This window comes from Odocoileus virginianus, chromosome 20 (genome assembly GCF_023699985.2).
Source record: "Odocoileus virginianus isolate 20LAN1187 ecotype Illinois chromosome 20, Ovbor_1.2, whole genome shotgun sequence".
Lineage (NCBI taxonomy): Eukaryota > Metazoa > Chordata > Mammalia > Artiodactyla > Cervidae > Odocoileus > Odocoileus virginianus.
The window spans coordinates 37,909,909-37,936,732 of record NC_069693.1 but is presented as its reverse complement, the minus strand read 5'-3'; the positions used below and the strand labels follow the sequence as shown (position 1 = coordinate 37,936,732).

Here is a 26,824-nt window from a genome sequence, read left to right as displayed (position 1 = left end):
ACAAGGCTAATGGGAAGAAATGGCATGGATCCCTGGGACTTTACCACCCACAAAAGGCATCCATGGATGAAAAGACTTTAAGGCAGCTGGCTTAGAAGAGAGAATGTGGTCCTTATAATTTACTCCTCAGAAAGTAGACTGGGTATAAGGTCAAGGTCCATTTTGTTTCACAAGCCTTTTTTTTTTTTTAGCATGGTATCATTGTCCTATAGGAGACAAAAAAGGCAGAGAGAAGGCAAACAGACTACAAGGTATGTGTTAAAATTAGGAGCCTTTGAAAGGAAGAATGGTATTACAGACAATTCCTTAGAAACAGCATGCTAGTTTAGTAGAATTGTTTTTTCATCACTGATAACAAAACATATTGAAAGGGTGATTGTTTTCCAACTCAACCCCTTCCACTCCTTTTTTTTTTTTTTTCAAGAAAAAATTCTAAGCAGAAGGTTTTTAAATAGATGTTTAAAACCTTTTTTTGAATGGAGGGGATGGGCTTATTGTTGTATTACTCAGATTTCTCTAGAACTTTTCCATCATTCACCTATTGAATTTTTTTATTAAAAAATAAAATACAGTGTCTAATCACTCTCCTGAGTTTACAGTTCAGAACAGTTTTGGGGGGCTAGTTCATGACTTTCTCTTAAGGACAGTGTCTCTTAGGTGTGTTGCCTGTCGTCCATATGGAGCAAATTAGAGAGTGAAAGGATGGAGTTGCCACTGTTTCTGATTGGTTACGGTAGTATTGGGGGAAAAAAAATTGACTTGCCCTGCTCTGGAGAAGAAAGATGGATAAAATGCTCTTTGAACACACCAGGCTTTTTTTTTTTTTTTCCTCCTTCTTCTTCAATGTCGGTACAGAAGGGTTGCATTTATATTTGGCTTTCCAGACCTGTCTCTTGACCTTCTAATTACTTTATTTGAAACAGCACTGGGGGTATAATAAACCTGGAGGTTGCCTCTCCTTTGCTTTATCATAAATTAAAGCTGCCGGTTGGTCGAGGTGAAAGTGAAGGCAGAATGTTCATTACCGCACAAGTGACGGCTTGTCAATAGCAGTGCCTTTTAGTTTGTTCTAGTCAGCACTTGCTGTGCATTTTGTTGGACCACTGGGAAATAAATACAACAAGATTATACATTTGGAATACCACAAGAGTTCACCAGGAAAAAAACACACAAATGATGAATTATACACTCGGTAGAAAGTGACATGCTATCTTGTGCTATTAACAACCACAGATAATTGCAACGAATTGTAATTGCAGTTTGCAACTTACAGTACAGTATGTCCGACATCAATCTTAATAGTGAACAAAGCAATTTATATTAAAACTTAATTCACTTGGTAACTTTCGGCTGTATACACGGGAGCTAACAGATGTAGCTTTTCAGAAAGTTCAAAGGCATTTGAAACGTGGCAAGAAATGCTAATGCAGTAAGCCTTGGAGAAATATTGCATTACTCCTTGTAATGAAAACAAATGTATGTCATTATCTCCCAGTTTGTGTTTATTTAATAAAATATGCAGTTTGCACATTGGTGAATTCAGTGTTTCTGAATGGATGTAGAATGCTGTTCTATTTGGAATCAGAGGCCAAATAGGACTGGCAATTATGCGTCTAGTATAAATAGTCTGCCTTACTATTTTAGTAGCATGCACCTTAATGCTTCGGTGGATTTTGTATGAGGTGTAAGAGCAGACTGGCGTAACTTTATTCATGACTTTCCTTAGATTGGATGTCTTTGAAGCAAGAAAGGGAGATCTCCTGGAATTACTTAAGAGAACAAGCATATTTGTTTTGTGAGCTTGACTGATGGCCGGTAGAGCAGTTGAGTGAAATCTCTAAACTGATTAGGGCTTTCGTTCAAATAATCTTCTACCTTTTTCATTAATTTATTCCTTAATGCTATTTTGCTGCTCTTCTACCAAGGATAATAATCTCACACTCGCTGACCTCCATGAGTGGATGACCTGGAGCCCATAACTAATCTTATTTACTCTGCTGACCAGCCGAACTTCATTTACCTTGACTGGATAAAGAGCCTTGCGTGGCTAAGCCTCCCCTCCTTCGAAGCATTCTAGTTAATCTACAGTGAAGGGGTGACGATAGACTTTCCCAATCAAGATCCAGAAGCATCTAGGGGCGGTGGAAACTTGGTGCTTTTTCTCCTCCTTTCTGCGAAGCATTTTTCCTGTGTCATTTTTCATCCTTCCTGAGATTTTAAAAATGATAGAGAAGACCTCGGCGGGTTGGGGATATAGCCACAGTCTCACTGTCATAACATAATCATTTTCATTTTGAAAGTCAAATTTCCAGCTGTGGGCTGTGTGGCTCTGAGTACCGTGTTGAATTTAGACGTCATGATTGAATACATCTAATTTTGTATCCTGTTTTTTTAAATACCAGTGTTTCCGATGTTGCTTTATAATAGTCGTGCATTTTAATAATAATGCTAATAATCCATTAAGGTTCAATAGTGTATTTTATTTACTCATTCCCCATTATTAGAAAGTAGGGTTACTTCCACCGAATTTCACGCTTATGAATAATGCTGTGATAAAAATCTCTTCAGGTGCTTTCTTTGTGTAGATTGTCTACCTGGAGTATAGTATTAGAAGTGCACTTGTTAAGTAAAAGATATAAGTGTGTGTGTGGCTTTTTGCCTTACATGACCTAAATAGCTTCCTGGACCAGTTGTGGTAGTTATGTTACTACCAGCAGTGTAGGAAGAATGTAGAATCTATCAGAGCAGTACTGAGGTTTATCCTGGTTCTTCCATGTACAAACAAAATTATGTTGGGCAAGTAACTTAACCTCCCTGCCTCCTCTGAATCTCATTATTCCCCATCTGAATAAAAGGGATAATAATAGTGCTTACTTCATGGATTATTATGAGTATTCTATTACTTTATATATGTCAAGTTTTGGGGACAGGAAGCACTCAATAAAGGTTACCTTTTATCAATATTACTCTGATTATTACTAAAATTATACTTTTTTCCTAATTTAATATCACCTTCTATTTAAGGTGTGGTTTTTAAAGCAAACATTGTTGTAATCCATAATGAGCAGACTTATCTCATGATCCATAATCATGATCCATAATCAGCAAATTCTGTCCTTTTTCAATGAAAAAGTTTAATTGCTTAGGCCATGAGCCATTAGGAAGACCTGCTAATGGGGTGAATATTCTGTCTGTAAAGTAGAGGTTTTTGGAAGCCCCCTCTCTTAGTTTATAATAATAAAATGCCTCTCGTTCCAGAACTCTCTAAACGGACCTGGAAGTTGTAGGGTTAGGGTGCACTCATTCTGCAATTCTTAGATTCAATGAGAACCCACGTTTCCTACTTGTTTATAGGTATTGGGCTGTGCATTAAATCATGTCAGGTGTCTGCTGGTTTTTCAGTAAGACAAAGAATGGGTTTCCTGGGTCCCTTAATTTTGGAAAATCGATTTCAAATTTATTCAAAGAAAAACCGGAACGAATCTTATTATCTCACGGGTTGATTTTGTTGCGGAGCATCTGCTGCCTCTTACTGAGACCTGAGTACAGTGCTTTCCAAAGCAGGGAGTCAGAGCAGTTTGCCCTGCCTGACCATAGAACCCCTGGTTAGACTTGGCTGGGCGTTACCCACCCCAGGCAGAGACTGGAAATCACTTTTCCCTGAGACCATCTTTCAAACAAAAGGAAGGTGGCTGCGTCATAGTTCCCTTCTGAGGATAATTTCTGAGTTAGAATGCTTTGATGGCAAGCAACAGAAACAAATACCGGTTAACTTAAGTCAAAAAAAATAAAAAGGGCAGGAGAGAAAGATTCTTTTTATTTTATTTTATTTTTTTTAGATTCTTTTTAGAAAAGGCTATGGGATGGTTTACAGTACCCGTGAAAAATGACTCAGATGGGAGAGGAAACAATGTTGTTTCTAGGATCCAGGCAGCAGGGAAGCGTGTACACTCATCAGGAGGGAATAAGTTCTGCTCCACTCAAGAATCAAAATCGGATGGGGCCCAGGGCTTTGCTGGTGACTCAGTAGTAAAGAACCTGCCTGCCAATGCAGGAGACATGGGTTCGATCCCTGGTCTGGGAAGATCCCACATGCCACGGAGCAACTAATAAGCCTGCATACCACAGCTACTGAGCCCGTGTGCCGCAGCTCCTGAAGCCTGCGTGTCCTGGAGCCCGTGTTCCACAACCAGAGAAGCCCCGCAACAAAAAGCCCTCCCACTACAACTAGAGAGTAGGACCCCCCCCCCCAGCTCGCCTCAACACGAGAAAAGCCTGCATAGCAGCGAAGACCCAGCACAGCCAAAAATCAATAAAATTAGAAAGAAACAAATTTGCAGTCTTTAAATAAACAAACATAAAAGTAATGTGAATCTTCACACCAGCCGGAATCTTGTGCCTGGTTCTCGGCTGGGGGAGGCCCAATCACCCTGAGGGCAGTCCCGCTAAGACTACTGCTAAGTAGCAGGGCAGTCCCGCTAAGTCCCACTACTGCGGGAAACAATTTCCCAAAAGAAAATTGGAGTCGTGTTACTCGAAGGAGTTATATAAAAAGAAATGGAGACTGCACAGCTGAAAATAACAAATATTAACTGAACTTTTAAGATTGTATTACTATAGTAATTCCTCTACACTAATGATTAGAAAAGCAACTAAATGATTATGGACATCATGAAGTATTTGGACCACCCAGTAGCTGTTGCCTCTGATAGCTATTGCCTATGACATTAGAGACAAACGTAACTCATTTTTATTAGTCATTATGACATTGAGGACCCACATAATCAGGTATTTTGTAGGAGAAATATCTCATGTTTGGCTATAAATATTGCAGATCTGAAAGACAGTGTCTTCAGCCTTATGGAGATTTATATTTCCTTCATGTGAGAGGAATCCACAAAGACTAGGGCCATTATGGACACTTCACAATATTACCAATGTTCAGAGCTCCTTCAGTCTTTCTGCTTTGTCAGACTTTTGACATGGCTTCTATCTTAATGTTTACTTCATGATCACAATAGAACTGCTCCAGCTCTTAACATCTCATCTACATTCCAGGTTGGAAGAAGGAAGAAAGAGGGGAAGGTAAATGTGCTTGACAATACAGTCACCCCTCTACTCACTCCCCCTTTTAAGGAACTTCCCTGGGAGCCCTTACCTAGTGGCAAAGAACCTGCCTACCAATGCAGGAGATGTTAAGAGACTCAGGTTCTATCCCTGGGTTGAGAAGATCCCCTGCAAGAGGGCACGATAACCCACTCCAGTATTCTTGGCTGGAGAATTCCATGGATGGAGGAGCCTGATGGGCTACCATGCATAGAGTCGTAAAGAATTGGACACGACTGCAGCGACTTAGTTGTTCAGTCGTTCAGTCGTGTCCGACTCTTTGCGACCCCATGGACTGCAGCACACCAGGCTTCCCTGTCCTTCACCATCTCCCGGAGCTTGCTCAAACTTACATCCATTGAGTTGGTGAAGCCATCCAACCATCTCGTCCTCTGCCATCCACTTCTCCTCCTTAGCACACAACAATCTCCCTCTAGATTACATTAGTCAAAACTTCGTCACACCTGTCGATAAAGGAAACAGAAATATTTTTCAGCTGAGTACAATGTGACTCCCAACAAAAGCAGGTTTCAGTAAGGGAGGGAGAAAAGGAGGATGGATGCAGGAAGGGAGCCAGCAATTTTGGCTAGAGTCCCCTTGTGGGACGTAGATACTCTTCAGCTCTCTCCTAGGAGTCCCTGATGTCACACCACTATTATAGACGAGAAGCCAGGAGAGTTATAATGAAGCGTTTTCTCAGGTAGAGAGAGAAGGAAGTGGATTGAATGATGAAAACTTTAGGTCATCAAATAAAGTTCCAACATTTTCTTCTTGCCCCAAACATTCACAACAAACTCTGTGGAGTAGAAATTGAAGGCAAATGTGCCCTGCCATTTTTCTTTAGCCTTTTTGCAATGCAACAGGACAATCAATACAAATCTTTGCAGTAATCATATATTGATTTTCCTAGAATATAACTCCATTTAAAGCACTTTTATCCCCAAGAGTAGAAGCATTGGAGGCTATCAAAGGAGGAAGTAGGTTTCCTTGACCCCCATCTGCAGTGCAGAATTGATTAACAGAGAGTAGTTATGAGAGAGAGAGAGAAAAGAGAGAAGTCACCGAGAGGTTAATACTAGCTAAAGAGAAACGTGATTATAGGACGTTAGGCTTTTGGAAAAAATCATAAGGTCGGGATAAGATAATGATACCGTCTAAAATTACATGAGATTTTGAGTACTTAGCATCCTCTTACTGTGTACCTCCCTTCCCCCAACAACTGCAGCCAAATTTGGGGGATCAACAAAGCCCTGAAAGGAAAGAGGCTGATTGATAATGCTTAGGTTTGGACTTGGGATGAACTGGCTTGATAAGGGAATGAGAGATACTGTGGTAGTTTTTCTGGAGTCATTTAGTCTTTAAGCACTAAACTCAGACTTTCACATATATCATATTGAAGGTTCCCTTGCCTCCAACAAAGCCAAAAGGAAAAGAAAGAAAAATATTTTAAAAGGCTCATTGTAATCCCTTTTCTTAAGAAAACAAAGAACAAAAGTAGTTCTTTCCCTGCTCTTCATCATTTCAATCCCTAACAGTAACAAAAATTAACAATCACCTTCTGACAACCCCAGGAGTTTAGATCTGCTGAATATTTCTATGTGCCGACACCTTCATCCCAGAGACAAAAATGATTGGATGGTAACATTGAAAAGGGAAGGCCAATTCTGCTCTGGCTCTGGCCTGAGGAACTGTTATTCAGTTGCTAAGTTGTGTCCAACTCTTTGTGATCCCGTGGACTGCAGCACACCAGGCTTCCCTGTCCTTTACTATCCTTCCCTGTCCTTCACATGAGTTTGCTCAAACTCATGTCCATTGAGTCCATGATGCCATCCAACCATCTCATGCTCTGTCACCCCATTCTTCTCCTGCCCTCAATCTTTCCCAGCATCAGGGTCTTTTCCAATGAGTTCGCTCTTCGTGTCAGGGGGCCAAAGTATTAGAGCTTCAATTTCAGCATCAGTTCTTCCAATGAATATTCAGGGTTGATTTCCTTTAGTATTGGCTGGTTTGATCTCCTTGCTGTCCAAGGGACTCTCAAGAGTTTTCTGCAGCACTGCAGTTTGAAAGCATCAATTCTTTGGCGCTCAGCCTTCTTTAAGGTCCAACTCTCACATCCATACATGATTACTGGAAAAACCGTAGCTTTGACTATCAGTTCAGTTCAGTTTAGTCACTCAGTCATGTCCGACTCTTTGCGACCCCATGAACTGCGGCATGCCAGGCCTCCCTGACCATCACCAACTCCCAGAGTCCACCCAAACCCATGTCCATTGAGTCGGTGATGCCATCCAACCATCTCATCTTCTGCCGTCCCCTTCTCCTCCTGCCCTCAATCTTTCCCAGCATCAGGGTCTTTTCAGATGAGTCAGCTCTTCACATCAGCTAGCCAAAGTATTGGAGTTTCAGCTTCAACATCAGTCCTACCAATGAACATCCAGGACTGATCTCCTTTAGGATGGACTGGTTGGATCTCCTTGCAGTCCAAGGGAGTCTCAAGAGTCTTCTCCAACACCACAGTTCACAAGCTTTGACTATAGGGCCCTTGAATAACTGGGATGTTACCAAACTGAGGGTGACACCTCCTTCAGCAACCCCAAGTACCCAGCTCTTACACATTGCTTGCTCAAAAGGCAAGAGGGCACCCTGGGGTTCTCTTGTTTGCAATTTATTGTTCCCAGTATATGTCTTTCCCTTAATCCCTTTTGTTTTGTTATCAGGACTGGATTCTCACAAACAAGCTCTTAGTAAATTAAAAGGTGCATGTAGCCTCATTATCCTTCTCAATATTCTGTACTTGATACTGTTTATTTTCCTAGCAACTTCAGGAGTTTATATTTTGTTTTGTGTTGTTTTTCTTTTGCTTCAGGCAAAGCAACTAGTACACATTGTCAGATAAAGTATCTTATCTGTCAGCAGCACCCTTGTGAATTAATCATAATTCAATGGGCTTACTAATCAAGATTTGAGATGAATGTTTTGATAGAGCAATCAGATTTGTCTAATCTATCATTAGTTGACAGTCGCTTCCGGCAGAGTGTAAACTTGGCTATAGTAGACTTGTTTCTGATACCTTTGTCTTGGTCCACCATTTAGGTAGTGTGTCTGAGCCTAAGCAGTGGATGCAGGGTTTCAGATAATTAACTTCTGATTTTCACTCCCCCCAATCCTTCTTCCCCTCCCACCAATTTTCAGAATCCCATAGGTGATATTCAGCTCCTGTGAACTTTCTGTTCATGGTATCAAGAGTTTTAGGAACATGGCATTACCTTTATCATTTTCACCTGATAACAAAGGTGTGCTAAGCCCAAGTGACAAATCTCCAGGGTAATTTATGGTATCACTTAGAAATGATGGTTAGAGAAAAACATAAACATAATCTGTTGTTCAAATCCTAAAAGATGATGCTGTGAAAGTGCTGCACTCAATACGCCAGCAAATTTGGAAAACTCAGCGGTGCTCACAGGATTGGAAAACGTCAGTTTTTATTCCAATCCCAAAGAAAGGCAATGCCAAAGAATGTTCAAACTACCACACAATTGTGTTCATCTCACACGCTAGCAAAGTAATGCTCCAAATTCTCCCCAAGCCAAGCTTCAGCAGTACGTGAACCGTGAGCTTTCAGGTGTTCAAGCTGGATTTAGAAAAGGCAGAGGGGCCAGAGATCAAATTGCCAACATCCACTGGATCCTTGAAAAAGCAAGAGAGTTCCAGGAAAACATCTACTTCTGCTTTATTGACTATGCTAAAGCCTTTGACTGTGTGGATCACAACAAACTGTGGAAAATTCTTAAAGTGGTGGGACCTGCCTCCTGAGAAATCTGTATGTAGGTCAAGAAGCAACAGGTAGAAGTGGACATGGAACAACAGACTGGTTCCAAATTGGGAAAAGAGTACGGCAAGGCTGTATATTGTCACCCTGCTTTTTTAACTTATATGCAGAGTATATTATGTGAGATGCCAGGCTGGATGAAGCACAAGCCGGAATCAAGATTGCTGGGAGACATATCAATAACCTCAGATATGCAGATGACACCACTCTTACGGCAGAAAGTGAAGAACTAAAGAGCCTCTTGATGAAAGTAAGAGGGGACTAAAATGTTGGCTTAAAGCTCAACATTCAAAAAACTAAGATCATGGCATCTGGTCCCATCACTTTATGGTCAATAGATGGGGAAAAAATGGAAACAGTGAGACTTTATTTTGGGGGGGCTCCAAAATCACTGCAGATGGTGACTGCAGCCATGAAATTAAAAGACACTTGCTCCTTGGAAGAAAAGCTATGACCAACCTAGACAGCATATTAAAAAGCAGAGACATTACTTTGCCATCAAAGGTCCGTCTAGTCAAAGCTATGGTTTTTCCAGTGGTCATGTATGGATGTGAGAGTTGGGCTATAAAGAAAGCTGAACACAGAAGAATTGATACTTTTGAACTGTGGTGTTGAAGAAGACCCTTGAGAGTCCCTTGGATTGCAAGGAGATCCAACCAGTCCATCCTAAAGGAAATCAGCCCTGAATATTCATTGGAAGGACTGATGCTGAGGCTGAAATGCCAATACTTTAGCCACCTGATGCGAAGAGCTGACTCGTTGGAAAAGACCCTGATGCTGGGAAAGATTGAAGGCAGGAGGAGAAGGGGACAGGGGATGAGATGGTTGGATGGCATCACTGACTTGATGGACATGAATTTGAGTAAACTCCAGGAGTTGGTGATGGACAGGGAATCCTGGTGTGCTGCAGTCCATGGGGTCACAAAGAGTTGGACACAACTGAGCAACTGAACTGAATCTGTTGTAACCTTTATTGATTACAATTCTTGTCATATCATGTGTCACTAAAATCTGTACTCTATGTGACTGAGTTGTACATACTTGGGGGCAATTTACAGCATAGCTTGTACATTTTTTTCAATTTGATAGTATAAATGAAAGCTTTTGTTGTAGATTAGTATATTGTTGTACACAATATTTTAAGTTCTGAAATAAAATCCCAAAGTAGTGAGTTACACTGTGTATATTACTGAAGCTGAAGCTCCAATACTTTGGCCACCTGATCTCCTTGCTGTCCAAGGGATTCTCAAGAGTCTTCTCCAGCACCACAGTTGCAAAGCATCAATTTTTTGGTGCTCAGCCTTCTTTGTGGGCCAACTCTTACATCCATACATGACTAGTGGAAAAACCATAGCTTTGACTAGATGGACCTTTGTTGCAAAGTGATGTCTCTGCTTTCTAATTCGCTATCTAGGTTTGTCATAGCTTTTCTTCCAAGGAGTAAATGTCTTTTAATTTCAGGGCTGCAGTTATTATGCAGTCACAGTGATTTTGGAGCCCCAAGAAAATAAAATCTGCCACTGTTTTCTTTTTCTCCTGTTTGCTATAAAGTGATGGGTCTGGATACCATGATCTTAGTTTTTTGAATGTTGAGTTTTAATCCAGTTTTTTTCACTCTTCTCTTTCACCTTCATTAAGAGGCTTTTTAGTTCCTCTTCACTTTCTGCCATAAGGTTAGTGTCTTCTGCATATCTGAGGTTATTGATATTTCTCCCAGCAATCTTGAGTCCAGCTTGTGATCCATCCAGCCTAGCATTTCACGTCATGTACTCTGCATATAATTTAAATAAGCAGGGTGACAATATACAGCCTTGATGTGCTCCTTTCCCAATTTTGAACTAGTCTTTTGTTCCTGTCCAGTTCTAACTCTTGCTTCTTGACCTGCAAACAGGTTTCTCAGGAGGCAGGTAAGGTGGTCTGATAGTCCCATCTCTTTAAGAATTTTCCACAGTTTATTGTAATCCACAGTCAAAGGCTTTAGCATAGTCAATGAAGCAGAAGTAGATGTTTTTCTGGAATTCTTTTGCTTTTTCTATGATCCAACAGATGTTGGCAATTTGATCTCTGGTCCCTCTGCCTTTTCTAAATCCAGCTTGTACTTCTGGATGTTCCTGGTTCATGTACTGTTGAAGCCTGGCTTGGAGGAGTTTGCACTTTACCTTGTTAGCATGAAAAATGAGCACAATTGTACAGTAGTTTGAACATTCTTTGGCATTGTCCTTCTTTGGGATTGGAATGAGTGCAGTACTTTAACAACATCATCTATATGTAAATACATATATTTATATAGATGCATATATCTTTATAAAGATAAATATAAAGATATTTCCTTGTAAAGTGTTTGGAAAATTCCAGAAAGTCTAAGGGGAAAAAAATTCAATTTCCCAGAATTCCAGCAACACTGAGTTAATATTAACAATATTAATTCATCCTATGAAAGTTAAATAACAGTACAAATACCAATGAGTGATGGCCTGAATAAAATGGAATTCTCCTGACATGCTGTTCTGAAATCTGTGAAACACCAGAAGAAAATCTCAAGGCATCCAGGAAGATGAAATTCTCAAGGTTTCAGTTTCTACATGAAAGGCACATGGGAAAGCTCATATACGCTGTTAGTGTATCCAACATGTTGAAAGTGACAACTTTTCAGTTCCACAGGTATGTCACAAGGCTTTCTAAATGAACACTAGTTACACTTTGAAAGATGACTGAGACAAGAAGAGTGGAGCATTACCTAATTAGACTCCAGGTATAATTATGTAGTTGCTTCCCTGGTAGCTCAGCTAGTAAAGAATCCACCTGAGATGCAGGAGACCCAGGTTCGATTCCTGGATTGGGAAGATCTGCTGGAGAAGGGACAGGCTACTGACTACAGAATTCTTGGGCTTCCCTGGTAGCTCAGATGGTAAAGAATCCACCTGCAATGCGGGAGATCTGGGTTTGATCCCTGGGTTGGGAAGAACCCCTGGAGGAGGGTATGGCAACCCACTTGAGTATTCTTGCCTGGAGAATCCTCATGGACAGAGGATTCAGGTGGGCTACAGTCCATGGGATCACAACAACTCAGACACGACTGAACGACAAAGCACACACATAATTACGTAGTTACATAAGGTGTTTCAGGCAGCAGTGTTCTGTGTGTTAATTAACTTTCATGCTGAATGTACAGTAACACTTGAACAAAGAACAGTTCCCAGAGGAAGAGAAGCTCCCTCACTTGCCCTGACTTAGTTATTTTCTTCCTAAAACTACCTTCCCTGTCCCCTTTTGTTAGTTGAGATGGGAGGCATAGGGCAGGCTGTTTTGCAAGAAGTTCATCATTGGTTCGTTTAACTGCCTACTTTCTTCCCTAGTCCTTGCACATTCTTTGGAATGATCTTTGAAGAAGTGTCTGAATTTGCTTATGTATTTTTCTGTTACTGGTTTGTAAAATCCAGCTGATTTTCAACTTTGATCTTTTTCTCTTCATGAAACCACACAAGTCTCTTTCTCTAGTGAAGAATGACATTCACTGGACCACAGGATGAGTTTACATCCCATCAGCTGTCTTGTGTCCTAGACCTCCCTGGTTGATCCCATTCCTTTCTGCAGGTGACAACAATGGGAAAGGCACTGGTTAAAGAATATTCTTTCTTCTAGCAAATTAGTCTGTGGCTTCATTTGTGCTAGCCTCTACTGTCGATTGCTGCCTGAGTCCTTAACTAACACAATAAAGTACACTCTGTAAATCCATATATATCAAGTCTACATACTTGCATGAGAAAAAATTTCAGGTAATCAATGATGCACTGTGTATGGATAGGAGCCAATTAATTTTCCACTCCTCTCTCAGTCCTCAAGTGGGAAAATCCCATTTTGAGGTTCTCTGCTCCTTCTAATCCTGTCTCCTTGACATCTCCTGGCTTCATTTTGCTACTAATGAAGTCTTTGGGATGACACACAGGACCACCCTGATCATGTGGGAGATGGACGGTACTTCTAGGATTCTTTGTACAGTAGCACGCAATTAACATAGATTAAGGATTTACCAGAAACTTTAATAACTCAGATTCACCACCTTTTTAAAAAATTCTAGTACCTCTCACCAGCTATGAGAAAGAAATGCTTCAAAATGGTCTTGATTTTTGTTGTCTTATTAGAAGAAAGGAATAATGAAAGCCTTTGTTGTATAAAAAGCTTCATCGAGGAGCCCTGTGATTGGACAGGAAATGTTTTCAAATAATGCAGCCCTTGTACAGATGAGGCTTACCTCGTGCAGATAAGTACTCACATTTGGACTGCTTGAGTACTTCCTTTCCATAATTTTCAGTTGGATAGCTGGTGAAACTGTCCTCATTGTTTTATTCCCCTCTAGCATCCAGTGTGGATGGATCAGAGGGGTATCCATCAGGGAATCCATTGACCAGATCAGCCCTTCATAGTCAAAACCAGAATGACCAATTCTGACCAAGCACTTGCTCTTTGCAAGATTAGATTTGGTGCATCCTAAACCCAAAGAAGACTAAGACATAATCCCTGTTCCCAGAGAGTTTGCCATCTATTTGGGAAGATAAGACAGAAACATGAAGGACCCTGATGGTGGAAAAGATTGAAGGCAGGAGGAGAAGGGAGTGACAGAGGATGAAATGGTTGTATGGCATCATGGACTCAATGGACATGAGTTTGAGCAAGCTCTGGGAGATGGTGAAGGACAGGGAAGCCTGGCGTGCTGCAGTCCATGGGGTCGCAAAAAGTTGGACATGACTGAACGACTGAACAACAAAAAAGGACTCAAAAAGCAGTTCAAGATAACACTACGGAAGATGTGTCACATGATAACACATGATTGTCAAAGACATTTACAGATTTCTCTTAGAAGAAACATATTCTTAGATCCTTCTAATAGTCAAAGCTCATAGATACCAGTTCTGAATCCCCATAATATTAAGTACTACTCTATAAAGATGCTTTTCAATTTCAAAATGTCAGCTAAAGAGAAATCTGGTCTATGTAACTTATAAAATAATTACTTTAGATTATCACTGAACTAGGGGTAAAGAACCCACCTGCCAATGCAGGAGACATAGGAGACGTGAGTTCGATCCCTGGGTCAGGAAGATCCCCCAGAGAAGGGCATGGCAACCCAGCTCCAGTATTCTTGCCTGGAAAATCCCATGGACAGAGGAACCTGGTGTCTATAGGAACCCTGTGGTCCATAGGGTCACAAAGAGTCAGACACGATTGAAGCAACTTAGCCCGCAAAAGCATAAAATTTTAAAATTCTGATAAAACTCACAGACCTCTGAGAAGATGCCAGTGGGGCTCACAGACCCAGAATCTAGTCATTTCATTGGAAGGATCCAAGTTCACTGATGGGTTCATTTCAAGCCAAGTTGATAAGACTTTGGGGGAATAGTTGGCTTTCAAGTTGGGTTAGATGTAGGCAGGTGAAGAGAGATCATTCCAATTAGGTAGAATTCATTAGGAGGGTCAGGAGAACCTAGTATAAACCAGGTTCAGTGTGTTGGGCTTCCTGGCTAAAGTAGAAAGTTTCAGAAACTTAGACCAAGTACGTAGAAGATACTAAGAGATGGCTGAGTTCTGAGAAGCCATCAAAGATTTCTAGTGTGAAGTGTGACATGATGCTCATGATATTAATATTTTAGAAAGATTAGTTTGGTGGCAGGTGTACAATGGATTTGGTTTGTTCTTATTTAAAGGGATGTATTTGGAGGAAAGCAGGATTCTTGTAATAACATGATGTGGACATATACTCTGCAGAGCAGTGATACAGAAGGGAAATATGAATTTCAAAGGACCTCCGAGGTGAGAGAATTTTATAACCAGTTATTTACAGAGATGAAGAAGAGGACAGAGTCAAGGGTGATTCTCGATTTCAGACCTAGCAGTAAACAGACATTTAGAGGGAGCGAGTTGTGCACACCAACACTTAGCTTAGGCACAGGGAGAAGTTCTAAGGATACAGCCATGTGAATAGCTATTGATAAGACCTACAGTACAAAGAAAGAAGCACTGCCTTGACATTCTCCTGGTTGAAAAAATTATGAAATTGTCCTACAAAGAATTACTTTAGTCTTCATGTCAACTCAGCAACCTGAGCTATAAGAATACTTAAAGTACAAAGCCAGTAATTGAAAGTAAACAGATTGCCAGATGTTTTCATGATTTTGATATTTTATTGCATTGTTAGTAATCACCTTAAACTGTCTTCTTACGGGGCCTTGTGATTAAGGGCTTGGTGATGCTTCCATCAGTGGACAGCCAGATTTTCCCTCTTTGTTCCTATTTAGGTTAAAACTCATATCACCTTGGTTCTCAGAAACTGACAAATTGACCAATGACTTGTCAGTTCCCAACTGCCTGTTTTTTAGCTGTTTACTGAGATTCTGTTGTCTCTGAAGAACAAGTGCTAGTGATGTGACTTAGCCTCTGTAATCCTTGAAGAATTGGCTGCTTTCTGTCTAATGCAGCAACGAAGTTGAGGCTGTGGGGCCGGGAATTCTCTGGGGTGACACCCTCAAATTTGAAGAGTGAGGAGAAACAGAGCAGAAAGACCTTGTAACTCCTGCCAAACCTGTTGCCTCGACCTTGGAATCTACTGGGTTGGCCAAAAAATTCATTCCGGCTTTTCCATTAAATGTGATGAGAAAATCCGAACGAGCTTATTGGCCAACCCAAAAGATCCGGGCTAAAGACTGAATTGAGTGCAGACAGTTGTCTAGTTGAAGACTGTCTTTATGAAACTTGCACTCACCCCATTTCAGAGAACAGGGAAAATTCCATGTTCATCAGAAACATTGAAGTCGTGTGAGCTCCAAATTATGTGACTTTTTAACAGGCGGTGGCCTTTAAGGTCCTTACAACTTTCCAAGTGTCTCACGTACAATGTCTTCAGTCTTTTGCTGCCCTATCCACAATTTAGCCATCTCAGCATCACTTCTGAAAGTTGAAGGTCAAAGGTCTGTGGCACAGGCCCCCTGACACTTTGAGGGGGCAGAGCCGTGCTGGCCAAATTCTGAAACCATTTACAAATCGGAAAATAAAATTAACAGCGGTTATTTCCCCTGTTACTAAGAGGTGGTATATGTGAAATCACCTTTTTAAATAGACTTTACGATAAATATTGGGTTTCCTCTCTCTGGGAAGGCAGACGTTTGTGTAACAAGGAAAGAAAGCACTCTTCTAATAAAAGATCCTGTTGCTTTTCCATCTTAAAATGAGAGTTTAAGAGCTTTATGATTCTAAAATGAAAAGAATTCCCTGACTATATAAGAAAAAGGAAAGAGTGATGGAAAATTTGGGCCTTCCCCCACACAAAAAAATGTACCTCACCTTGCCGTCTCAGCGTAGCCCATTGGCATGAGCACCCTGGGAGGATGGGGCTTTTATTAGGACATAATCATTTCCAGCTCTGTTACAGTTATTATCCTCAAAGTTTCCCAAATGCTGTGCTATATATGGTACTTCACCCTGGAACCTGCATAGCCACAGGTGGGGAGTGAACTGAGCTTTTGAGACCAATAGGATGGTGTGAACATAAGACCAGGTAACAGAGCTGTTTTAGTAATTTTAGGATCATAAAAAGGTCGTTAATGCTTTGCTTTCAAGCCACTGCACTTTCTCTAATTCTCCTGGAGCTATACTTTTTTTTTTTATAATCATAGTTCACATTTTCACATAAATTGGCCTGAAATAATTTCCAATAATAAGCTGGTGTCTGTAGCTATACGTATATTATGTTCTCAGTCTAATATATGTATTATATTAGTAGCTGCTTAGAGGACAAAGCACACTGAGTCTCCAGCAAAACATAATTGGAATAAATCCCTTTCAAAATAATGATATATGATCACCTTTCTAAATACGGGCTTCCCTTGTGGCTCAGATAGTGAAGAATCCGTCTGCGATGCAGGAGACCCGGGTTCAATCCCTGGGTCGGGAAGGTCCTCTGGAGAAGGGAATGACCACCCATTCCAGTATTCTCACCTGGAGAATTCCGTGGGCAGCGGAGCCTGGAGGGGGCTACAGTCCATGTGGTCACATGTCTGTGCAACTAATGCCAATACTTTCTAAATACACAAAGCTTGGAATCACCCACTTAATATCATTTTTGTGTGTTACTGTAACCACCGAGGTCAGAAAATGCAGAACTGATCCCAGTTTTTTCCTTATGGTCCGAAAGAACTCACATATCTCTCAACGTGACTAATAGCAGGAAGTACCTTATTGATGGAGCAGGAACTGATGTGTCCATTTTGTTATTTTGGCTGTAAAACAGATATTCTCTTTAGTCAGATCATCTACTTTAAGGTATTCCTGAATCCAGACTTGCAAGATAACTTGCCAGTTAGTACTTGATAGGTATAAAAGTTAAAGCGCCAAGAAAACAGGTGTCTTTCCAAGACCACATAGCTGTTCACATCCAGAAGTGAAATGAGACCCACTGTGAGGCCTTTTCTTCATTTTGGTGGGAGCCGCTGTGGTTCTGACCCCTCAGTCTGACTTACAGTAACATGAAGAGGGAGGTCTCAGCCAAATGCACAGTCTTCATTAGATGTCCTGGAACCATGTCAACACGTGACTTCCCAAAGATCTCTTAACCAGGCACTGGCTCTAACAGCTCCTCCCCTGGGACAGAAGGGTCTTTAAGGTATTTTGAGGGGAGGAGAAGGGTTAAGAGGTCTAATCCATGACTCTAAATCCTGATGCTTGGGGGAGCTCATTGACATGGTGGGTTTTAAGGGCTCCTCTGGAGCCATTAGGCTTTGTCATGCTGAGGCCCACTAGAGAACACTTAATTGTAGATCGTTGCCCCAGTGTGTTACAACGGCTTTTCAGGGTCTTTAACAAAGCAGCTTCTTGCCACTTACGGGAAACCCTGGGAAAGTTCTGAGGCAGACAAACCCAAGCATATTCTTTATGTCTGTGCTGAAATAACTGTAATTGTCAGATTCGTTGTATCTTCCCCTCACTTTTTCCCTCTTAAATAAATCAAGCCTTGGTGGTACATAGATCCCTGGGTGCTGGATGTATATTGAATACATTTCTTTCCCTTTTCAATTTCTTGCTTTTGAGGTTGCGATTTTTGGTGGTGGTGTGGTGGTGGAGATGGTGTAATGAACAAACACAGTTATCACATCCAGGGGCTGCAAAACTTTAATTTAGCAGCGTAATAAAACCACATTGTTTCATATGGAACCAATTCCTCCTTGCCTTCTTCCCCCAAGGATTGAAGGAAATATCTCTGGTATATGGTTAAATACCTGATAGATTAGACCTGCAGATAGATGGATGGATTAAGGCAGAGCACAAAAGAAAGCTCATGTTTTCAGCTGTCTATCCTACTTCCAGGTTCCAGTTGCCCCTCAGTATTCAGAATTTACCACATTAGTCCTAATCTAACATTTAGCTCTTTAATGTTTCCAATACTCTGGGTGGACTCAGTTCCCAGCTTTCACACTGCCTATCTCTTAACATCTCTGCATCTATAAGAGAGCATTCATTAGGGTTGGATGGAGGGAAATCCACCAAAAGGCCAGACCCCATTTCTGGGGGCCTGGAATTCAAGTCCCCAGCATTGAAGACAGAATGAATTGAGAGGTACCCTAGTCATAAAGACAGATCCAAGGATCAAAATTAAAAATCTAAAAACTCTCAAGCTCTTTCAGAAACGGGTTCATTTCTGAAAATGCTGAAGTTTTGAGAGTTCTAGCTCCTTCTCATGGTTTCCCACACTGTCAAACAGAAGTTAAGCTCTAGGGTCAGAAATAATTACCAGGTAGTCTTTGTGTTAAGCAAGAGGCTGTGCATTGAGCTTTAGCTCCGCTGGTACAATCCTGTGTTGTTTGGGTTTTTACAAGCACATTGCCTCTGTTCCTCTTCTATTGATGGGAACAAATAATACTGTTTTGTTTCTTTCTGTTTAAATTACCAGGAGGTGTGTAGCTGTGTAGAAATACTGAGGACCCTGAATAAGGACTGTTAACTCTGAGTGCTTTTTGCTAGGGCAGATATACCAGTGAAATAAAGGACACGATTGTTTTGGTAGAACTATGTGACCGATTCAGAAGGTCTTATTAAACCCGATCTTAGGAATAAGTTGGGGAGGTTTCTGTCTTTGATTTCTGCATCTCCCTGCGTGTCTGCTTGCTCCCTTTTTTCGGCACACCAACTTCTGCTGTATCTCTGTCCGCACGACTGACTGAAAGATGGCTGCCGGTTCTGGAATAATCTACGCTGGCTCAGGAAGTGAGGCCGCCCTGAACAAACATGGCCGCCAGGATCCTACTGCTGAAGCCACATGTGTTTGAGAGGCAATCCAGTGTATTTCCATCATACCACTTCTTTAAGGAGTACATTAAAGTATCTATAGTTCCTTGTATCCCTCAAAATAGAGTTATTTTAAGGCTTGACCATAAAATTATAGAGCAGGAAAGGATTTTAAAGTTCACCCAACTCTACCCTCTGTGTCTCACTGGGGGATAAAAAAGTGAAGGCAAAGAGAAAGTGATTAATTTCCCAGAGGTCCTAAAGCTAGGGAATAGTGTCCAGTGTTCACACTTTTAGACAAAATCATCCAGTATATCCTTTATTCAATTTTCTCCTGCTGTATTGCAGCTACACATACTTCAGGTGTTATTTTTTCCTATTGCCTAGAAATTTTTGGATTACAAGGGATTTATATTTATAGTCCCTTATTTAATAGCTGGTTTGTTTCAGGTTTTTATAGACTCTTCTATGCTAGCAAAAACATAGGTAATGTTTGTGAAGACAACAGGGAAACATGGAAAAATGTTTATGATGTAATGAAAACAGCCAATTAATGATTCTATATTCTTTATGTTTGAAAGTATGTAAAAATATTCGTGTGAATGTCAGCTAGGTTTTTTAGAATGGTGGTATTGTATGTAACTTTCAATTATCCTTAAGACTGTTGTTATTTTTAGTATTTTAGAAAGTACACTTAATGAGAAGACAACCTACCCTACTTCTCATTGTGGGGTTTCCTGAACCTGTATACCTAGTATTCTTGCTCACAGAAGTGAACTTGCCCTAACATAATGCTGTATTTTTCAGAGCCACTGGAATCTTTATTCCAGTAGTGAACACATCAAAAATGAAATCCTCATCACTGTGGCTCCAGCTGCATTAAATTAGGGTCTAAGCAGAGATTTGACCCCAGAAAGATGGCCCATCCCCAGAAGCAATCAGAGGATGTTTTCAAGCACTTAGTAGAATCAGAATCTAGGAGTTGGGAATAACCTCACATCATGTAGTTTCAGAGCCACTGGGTTTCAGAAGTGATAGAAGTGTAGAGCATTGCAGGTCTGTAGAGGCAAAAGTTTGGTTAAAATCCAGATAGGGGACTCTCATTGCAGAAGCCTCTTGGTGAAGTGCTTTCTGCAAGGGGAATTAAATGCATCAAGATTGTGCTTCAGGAACTTCCCTGGTGGTCTACTGGTTAAGAGTCTGCCTTCCAATACAGGGGACACAGGTTCAATCCCTGGTCAGGGAATGAAGATCCCGCAAACTGAGGGGCTGCTGAGACTGTGCACCATAACTAAGAGAAGTCCACACAACACAACAAAGATCCTGCATGCTGCAACTGACCCGAGGCAACAATAAATAAAGAAAAATTAAAAAAAAAAAAAAAGATTGTGCTTCACCTGGAAAAGGCCTTCTCCACCCTCTCCACTGCCCTGCCCCCACCCCACCCCCAAGCTTTGCTGTCTACTTCTGACTGCAAAACTGAGGGAGAAAATGCAACCCATTAGACAATCTGATTTTTAATCTGCCCTTATGTCCATGTGTAAAGCAAGACAGGACAGCTAGAACAGCCAGCAGGGCTTGTGAGGGCTGGAGGGCGCACCTCGGAAAGGGGGCCTTTTGCTTGCACACTCCTTTTCTGCTTGAAAAGGGCAGACCAGATTGTCAAGGAGCATGAGAAGTAAAGGGAAGGGATCAAGAGGCAAGCTGACACTACATGTCCCACACCTGTCAGATGCCTTTAAGCCATTAGCTCTTAGACCCCAGGAACCTGCTCCTTCTGGCTTTTTCTACCACCTGTAACAGAGCTGTGTGGTTGGGGCTTAATGAAGATAGTGCTTAATGAATTTGATGAAGAGGACAGGTTGTCAGGAGCCTCCACCGAGGCACTTCTGCTTCTCTGAAAGTAGGACAGTCTTTGTTTCAGAGTCGATACAGAGGGATGGCAGAGAACAAAAGATATTTCACTATCCGGAAAGAAACGTAGTTTGGGTGAGAAATTTCAGCACCTCTACAGGATTATCTTAGCCCTATAGGAATGATCTGGCCCATTCATTCATTGACAGATTTATTCATGGATCTGTGTTTTTCATTCAACAAACTTTTTTACCTCCCACTCTGCTGAGTACTGGAGAAACAGGACCTTGTCTTCATGGAGTTTACAGGGAAGACATCCTCCAGACTCACTCCACCACATCTATCTTGAGTGCTTCATATATTAGGTACCATGCTGTGCTGTGCTGAGTCGCTAAGTCATGTCTGAGTCTTTAGGGCGGGCCACACCCTGTGGACTGTAACCACCAGGCTCCTCTGTCCATGGGGATTCTCCAGGCAAGAATACCGGAGTGGATTGCCATACCCTTCTCCAGGGCATCTTCCCCGACCCAGGGACGAAACCTGTGTCTCCCAACATTGCAGGCAGATTTTTTACCATCTGAGCCACCAAGAAAGCCCGAGAATACTGGAGTGGGTAGCCTATCCTTTCTCCAGGGGGTCTTCTTCACCTCGGAATTGAACCAGGGTCTCCTGCATTGCAGGCAGATTCTTTACCAGCTGAGCCACCCAGGAAGCCCATTAGGTACCATGAGGAGTCATAAAGAACCAACAGAGTCCTCAGGAAGTGCAAATGTCAGGGATGGATCCTAATTGTAATCTCTCCAGAGATTTGTAGTCAGTTCGTCACTTATTAGGCCTCTCACTTCCTGTAGATATTTGTTTTCTTGGTTGGATTCCAATTTCACTGTTCTAATTGCTTTTCTGCTCCTGGCCAGCCCTCAGCATGCAAGGTTGCCATTCGTACCTGCTGTTTGAAGCACAAGCCGACGATTCCTTATGTAATTTGTTGTTGTTTTTTTTCCTTTTAGTTTGGCTGGATTGGGTCTTTATTGCTTTGTGGGGACTTTCTCTAGTTTCAGTGAGTGGAGCTGCTCTTTGTTGCGGTGTGCGGGCTTCTCACTGCGGTGGCTCCTCCTGCTGTGGAGCACCAGCTCTAGGCATGCGGGCTCCAGTAGTTGCTTCTAGCACCCAGGCTTGGTTGGTCCACAGCATGTGGCATTGTAACAGGAGGGAAAGGGACAGGGCGCAACTTTTGAAAGAATGACATAGCCCAAGGACACAACATAAACTGATTAGAATCAAATGGGAGCAAGATGGTAGACAAGACTAGACCTTGATCATCAATCAGCAAGTGAAATGAAAGACCCAGAGGTGCCTTGACAGTCCCAAGGCACTGTCCAAAGACCAAGGAGTGGGTGGTGGCCCAAATCCTGGAAATCTCCGCCCCTTCCCAAAAATAGTTGGAATAATCCTCCTGGCTCACTAAAGTGAAGTGAAGTCGCTCAGTCCTGTCCGACTCTTTGTGACCCCATGGACTGTAGCCTGCCAGGCTCCTTGTCCATGGGATTTTCCAGGCAAGAATACTGGAGTGGGGTTGCCATTTCCTTCCTGCTCACTAGCGTATGAAATTACCCAGCCTATACAAACCAACCCCGCCACATTTCTCGGCCACACTCGGCCTCTGCAATGGGCCACGCACTGTGGAGTGTGCTCCCCTCTGAATCCGAATAGATCCACTTCTTACCTATCACTATGTCTCTCACTGAATTCTTTTTGTAATGAGACATCAAGAGCTTCATTAATTCCTGAAACCAGGTACCATGGGTTTTGGCTGGGTTTGAGTCCCAGCACCTGAGTTCAAGTCCCAACCTGAGATAAACTGTTTCAGAATCTTCTGGGGTCAGGGAAGTCCACAAGCCAGCTATTGTTGGAAACAACAGTTCTTGTTTCCAAAAATCTTGGCTCTCTGTGCCCCAGTGCCAAACAGAAACACAGAGTTATGGAGGAGAAAAAAAGAGGAAAGAGTAGCTTTATAACTTTGTCAGGCAAGGGAAAACATAGTGGGCTAGTGCCTCAAGAACTGTGCCTTGGACTTCCCTGGGAGCTCAGACAGTGAAGAATCTGCCTGGAGTGCAGGAGACCTGGGTTCCATTCCAGGGCCGGGAAGATCCCCTGGAGAAGGGAATGGCAATCCACTCCAGACTTCTTGCCTGGAGAATCCCATGGACAGAGGAGCCTGGTGGGCCGCAGACCATAGGGTCACAGGTGTCTGACACGATTAAGTGACTAACAGTATTAGCTGTCCTGGTGAGTAGGGAAAGGTTATATAGTCAGGCAGGAATATGTGATAAGGCTCAAGGCAGTAACTGTCTTAGATTCTTTCTTCTGCAGTTTCAAAAGGGTGGGGTTTGCTGACAAGATTAGGGTGTGTGCAGGGTCCCAGGTGCTCCTCTCCTAATCTCAAGGAACCTCTGCCTCAGGTGGTTTCCTTGCTGCTTCCCCTTTGATGAGCAACTGTGCTGCCCTTTGAAACTCAGAAGGTCATGGAGGCCAGATTCCTGCTCACGAGGAATGGGGGACAAAAAGGCCTCCATGCCCTGGAGTCCCACGGGGCCCTGTGAGGCATCACTGTTACCTTGGCCACAGCTGCACTTAGTCACACCTCCCTGAAGCTGCATTTAGCAGGGATTGAGGGTTGAGCCTCTGCAAACCTCAATTCAAATCAGAGTTCAAACCTCCTGACTGGTGAGCAAACTGCTTTAATACTAACAGTGGGGGAAGAAAAAAATGAGTTTAAAATAATCCTTTTAGAGACACAAGATGCACTGACTTGACCTTTTATTCAGATTCTTTTCTTTCCAATAATAGTGATTTCAGGTCAACATCTCTCTCCATTTGGTTAATTCCATTAGGGCCATGCCAAAAGAGAGGTTCCATCTGTGGCTTTGAAACCCAAATGGGATGAAGAAAAATCATTGACATGGTCAAAATTTCAGTTATGCTAACCAGATTAAAGACTTTCTACGGAATTAAAGAAAAATTTGACACATAGATTATTCGAGACTAATCATTTAAGCACATAGGGAAATCTTCCATGAAGTGGTATATTGCCAACTCTCTTAGTACTGACATGTCAGCGGGAGAGATCAGTTTTAAACCAGCATTGGGTTGGCCAGAAAGTTCATTCCAGGTTTTCTGTGTAACACTGATGGAAAAACCTGAATAAACTTTTTGGCCAACCCAATATAAAACAGCAGACATCACTTTGCCAACAAAGGTCGATAGAGTCAAAGCTATGATTTTCCCAGTAGTCATGTACAGATGTGAGAGTTGGACCATAAAGAAGACTGAGCACCAAAGAATTGATGCTTTTGAACTGTGATGCTGGAGAAGATTCTTGAGAGTCCCTTGGGCTGCAAGGAGATCAAACCAGTCAATCCTAAAGGAAAAGTCAACCCTGAATATTCCTTGGAAGGACTGATGCTGAAACTGAAGCTCCAGTACTGAAGCACAGTACTCCAGTACTGTGAGGAGCCAACGCATTGGAAAAGACCCTGATGTCGGGAAAGACTGAGGGCAAGAGAGGAAGGGGGAAACAGAGGGTGAGATGGTTAGATAGTATCACTGACTTAGTGGACATGAATTTGAGCCAACTCTGGGAGATAGTGGAGGGTAGAGGAGCCTGGTGTTCTGCAGTCTGTAGGGTGGCAGAGTCAGATACAACTTAGCAACTGAGCAGCAACAATATAAAAATAAGATCCTTTTAGAGAATGACTTAGGAAATGGGGGTGGAAGGGTGGGTAATATTAGAGAGGTCAGAGAAAGCTGCTCTGAGAGGTGATATTTAAGCTGAGATTTGAAAGACAAGAAGGAGACATCTACGTAAGGGTATAGAGTTAGTGTTCCCAACAGAGGGGACCCAGGTCAGTCAGAGTTCCCGAGGTAGGATTGGGCTGGCTGTCTTAGGGGAAGAGGAGGAGGTTGGAAACACGTTCAAGGCAGAGCGATAGGAGATGGGAATAGTCAGAGAGGACACAGGGCCACAGGAAGCAGTTTCAATTATGTTGGAAGTCCAGAGAGTACTTTAGACAACCAAACACAGACTTTTCAGCAAAGGTGTATGTTTTATTTAGGACTGAAGAACGCATGGAGGTTTCTTCCCCTTCTGGTGCTTCCATGTTGAGTTACGCAAGGATTAGTAAAATCAAATCACATTTACAAAACTGCTTTGATAATTTTAAAGCACTGTACATTTAAGGATATTGTTATGAAATCGTTTAACACCATTGAAGATATTATTACTTTATGAAAGTGTTAGTCGCGCAGTCGTGTCTGCCTCTTTGCGACCCCCATGGACTGTGTAGCCTGTCAGGCTCCTCTGTCCATGGGGATTTTCCAGGCAAGAATACTGGGGTGGGTTGCCAGTCTTTCCTCCAGGAGATCTTCCCAACCCAGGGATCGAACCTAGGTCTACCTGCATTGCAGGCCAGTTCTTTACCATCTGAGCCATCAGGGAAACCATTATTTGTGGGAGAAGCCAGTTCTCCCTGTTAGACCCACCTGACCATTCCCTGAGGCTTCCGTCGCTCTGAGGACTCTGTTGCCATTTTCCATACATCGTGAGGGCTTCAGGGAGGAGGTTTCCCACCATGTAAACCCACAGACAATGAGGAGAGGATCCTGGTTTGGCTCAGTGCTCTCCCCTGAGTCCCCGTGAGCAAAGGTGAAGATGTCCTGAGGCTGTGATTCCCAGAAAGTCCCCACTAATGGGGCCACATGAGCTAAATGGAAATTATGAAAATATCCAGGGCAAGAAGCTAATAAATAAGAAGTGACAGGCATTGCATATTAGGGGATTATTTGACTCTCCTGCAAGACCCATCATGAAGACTGAGGGCGTCTAATCATCGCCCGGTAATGTGCTGCCTGATGAACTCCTGATACAAAAGGAAGTCTGGTCCTTCGAAAGAATTAACCAGAAGATTTATGTCCTGAGGAGGATCACACCCTTTGACGTGGGCCGTTTCTAAGAGCTTTTTTTTGTGACCTTTGGTTTCTAAGTGTAGTCCGTGGCCATGATCTCTAGAAAAGGTAAAGGAGTATGGCCCAGGTTTGTTCCATGGCATCAGGAATAAGGAAGCTAAGATACAGGATCCCCATTCGTGCTGGCTGTTGTCTGGGCCTGGCCCCCTCCATGGAAAGCCCTGGCAGGGATGCTATAATCGTGTACTCAATGAAGGCAGACGTCGTTTTGATATCTTTGTACTAAGTAATTCTACCAGTGCTTCCCAAGCCAAAAGTGCAACACGAATTAATTGAGCAAGAAAAGTGACCTGCATTCAGCTGGCCTTTCTGTCCTTATTAGGATCAGAAAGGACTTTTGGATGCAGACCGTTTCAGAGGGAAAAAGGGCATATGTTACTTATTGTTTGGGGTGAGTGTTTTTAGGATTGAGAAAGGGGATGCCATGTCCTTAATAACTCTGGCATGCCACACCAATTCTGGTTGGCCTGACAGATTAAACATGAGCGCGCTCCCATTATTCTTGCAGCCTTGGCTTCCCCTCCAGCCTGATATGTATTCCACGCACAGTCAAGCCTCTGAGTTGACATCTTCTTCTAAAATTGTTTGGCTGTAATAAATATAAAACTTTCACCACTGATGTAAAGCATTGCTGGTTGGCATCATTTCCTACCCCCTTTTAATTATTCCTGACACTGTGGAGAAACATCTAATATAAATCTGTAATGTGTGCTGATGACAAACTACACGGTTGAAGGACCA

At 42.2% G+C, this 26,824-nt stretch overlaps 1 protein-coding gene across 2 annotated transcripts in view; it reads left to right on the top strand.

Annotated features, from left to right (window-relative positions):
* Window positions 1-26,824, top strand: part of FTO (FTO alpha-ketoglutarate dependent dioxygenase) — a 417,942-nt gene that overhangs the window by 322,165 nt on the left and 68,953 nt on the right. The window contains exon 9 of one of the 2 annotated variants that reach the window (XM_070451297.1): window positions 20,424-20,879. The exons of the other annotated variant lie outside the window; for it this stretch is intronic. Within the exon in view, the coding sequence (XP_070307398.1) occupies window positions 20,424-20,472 (49 nt within the window). The 3' untranslated portion in view covers window positions 20,473-20,879. Of the gene's footprint in view, window positions 1-20,423; window positions 20,880-26,824 lie in introns of those variants that run through there. 2 annotated transcript variants of the gene reach the window in all.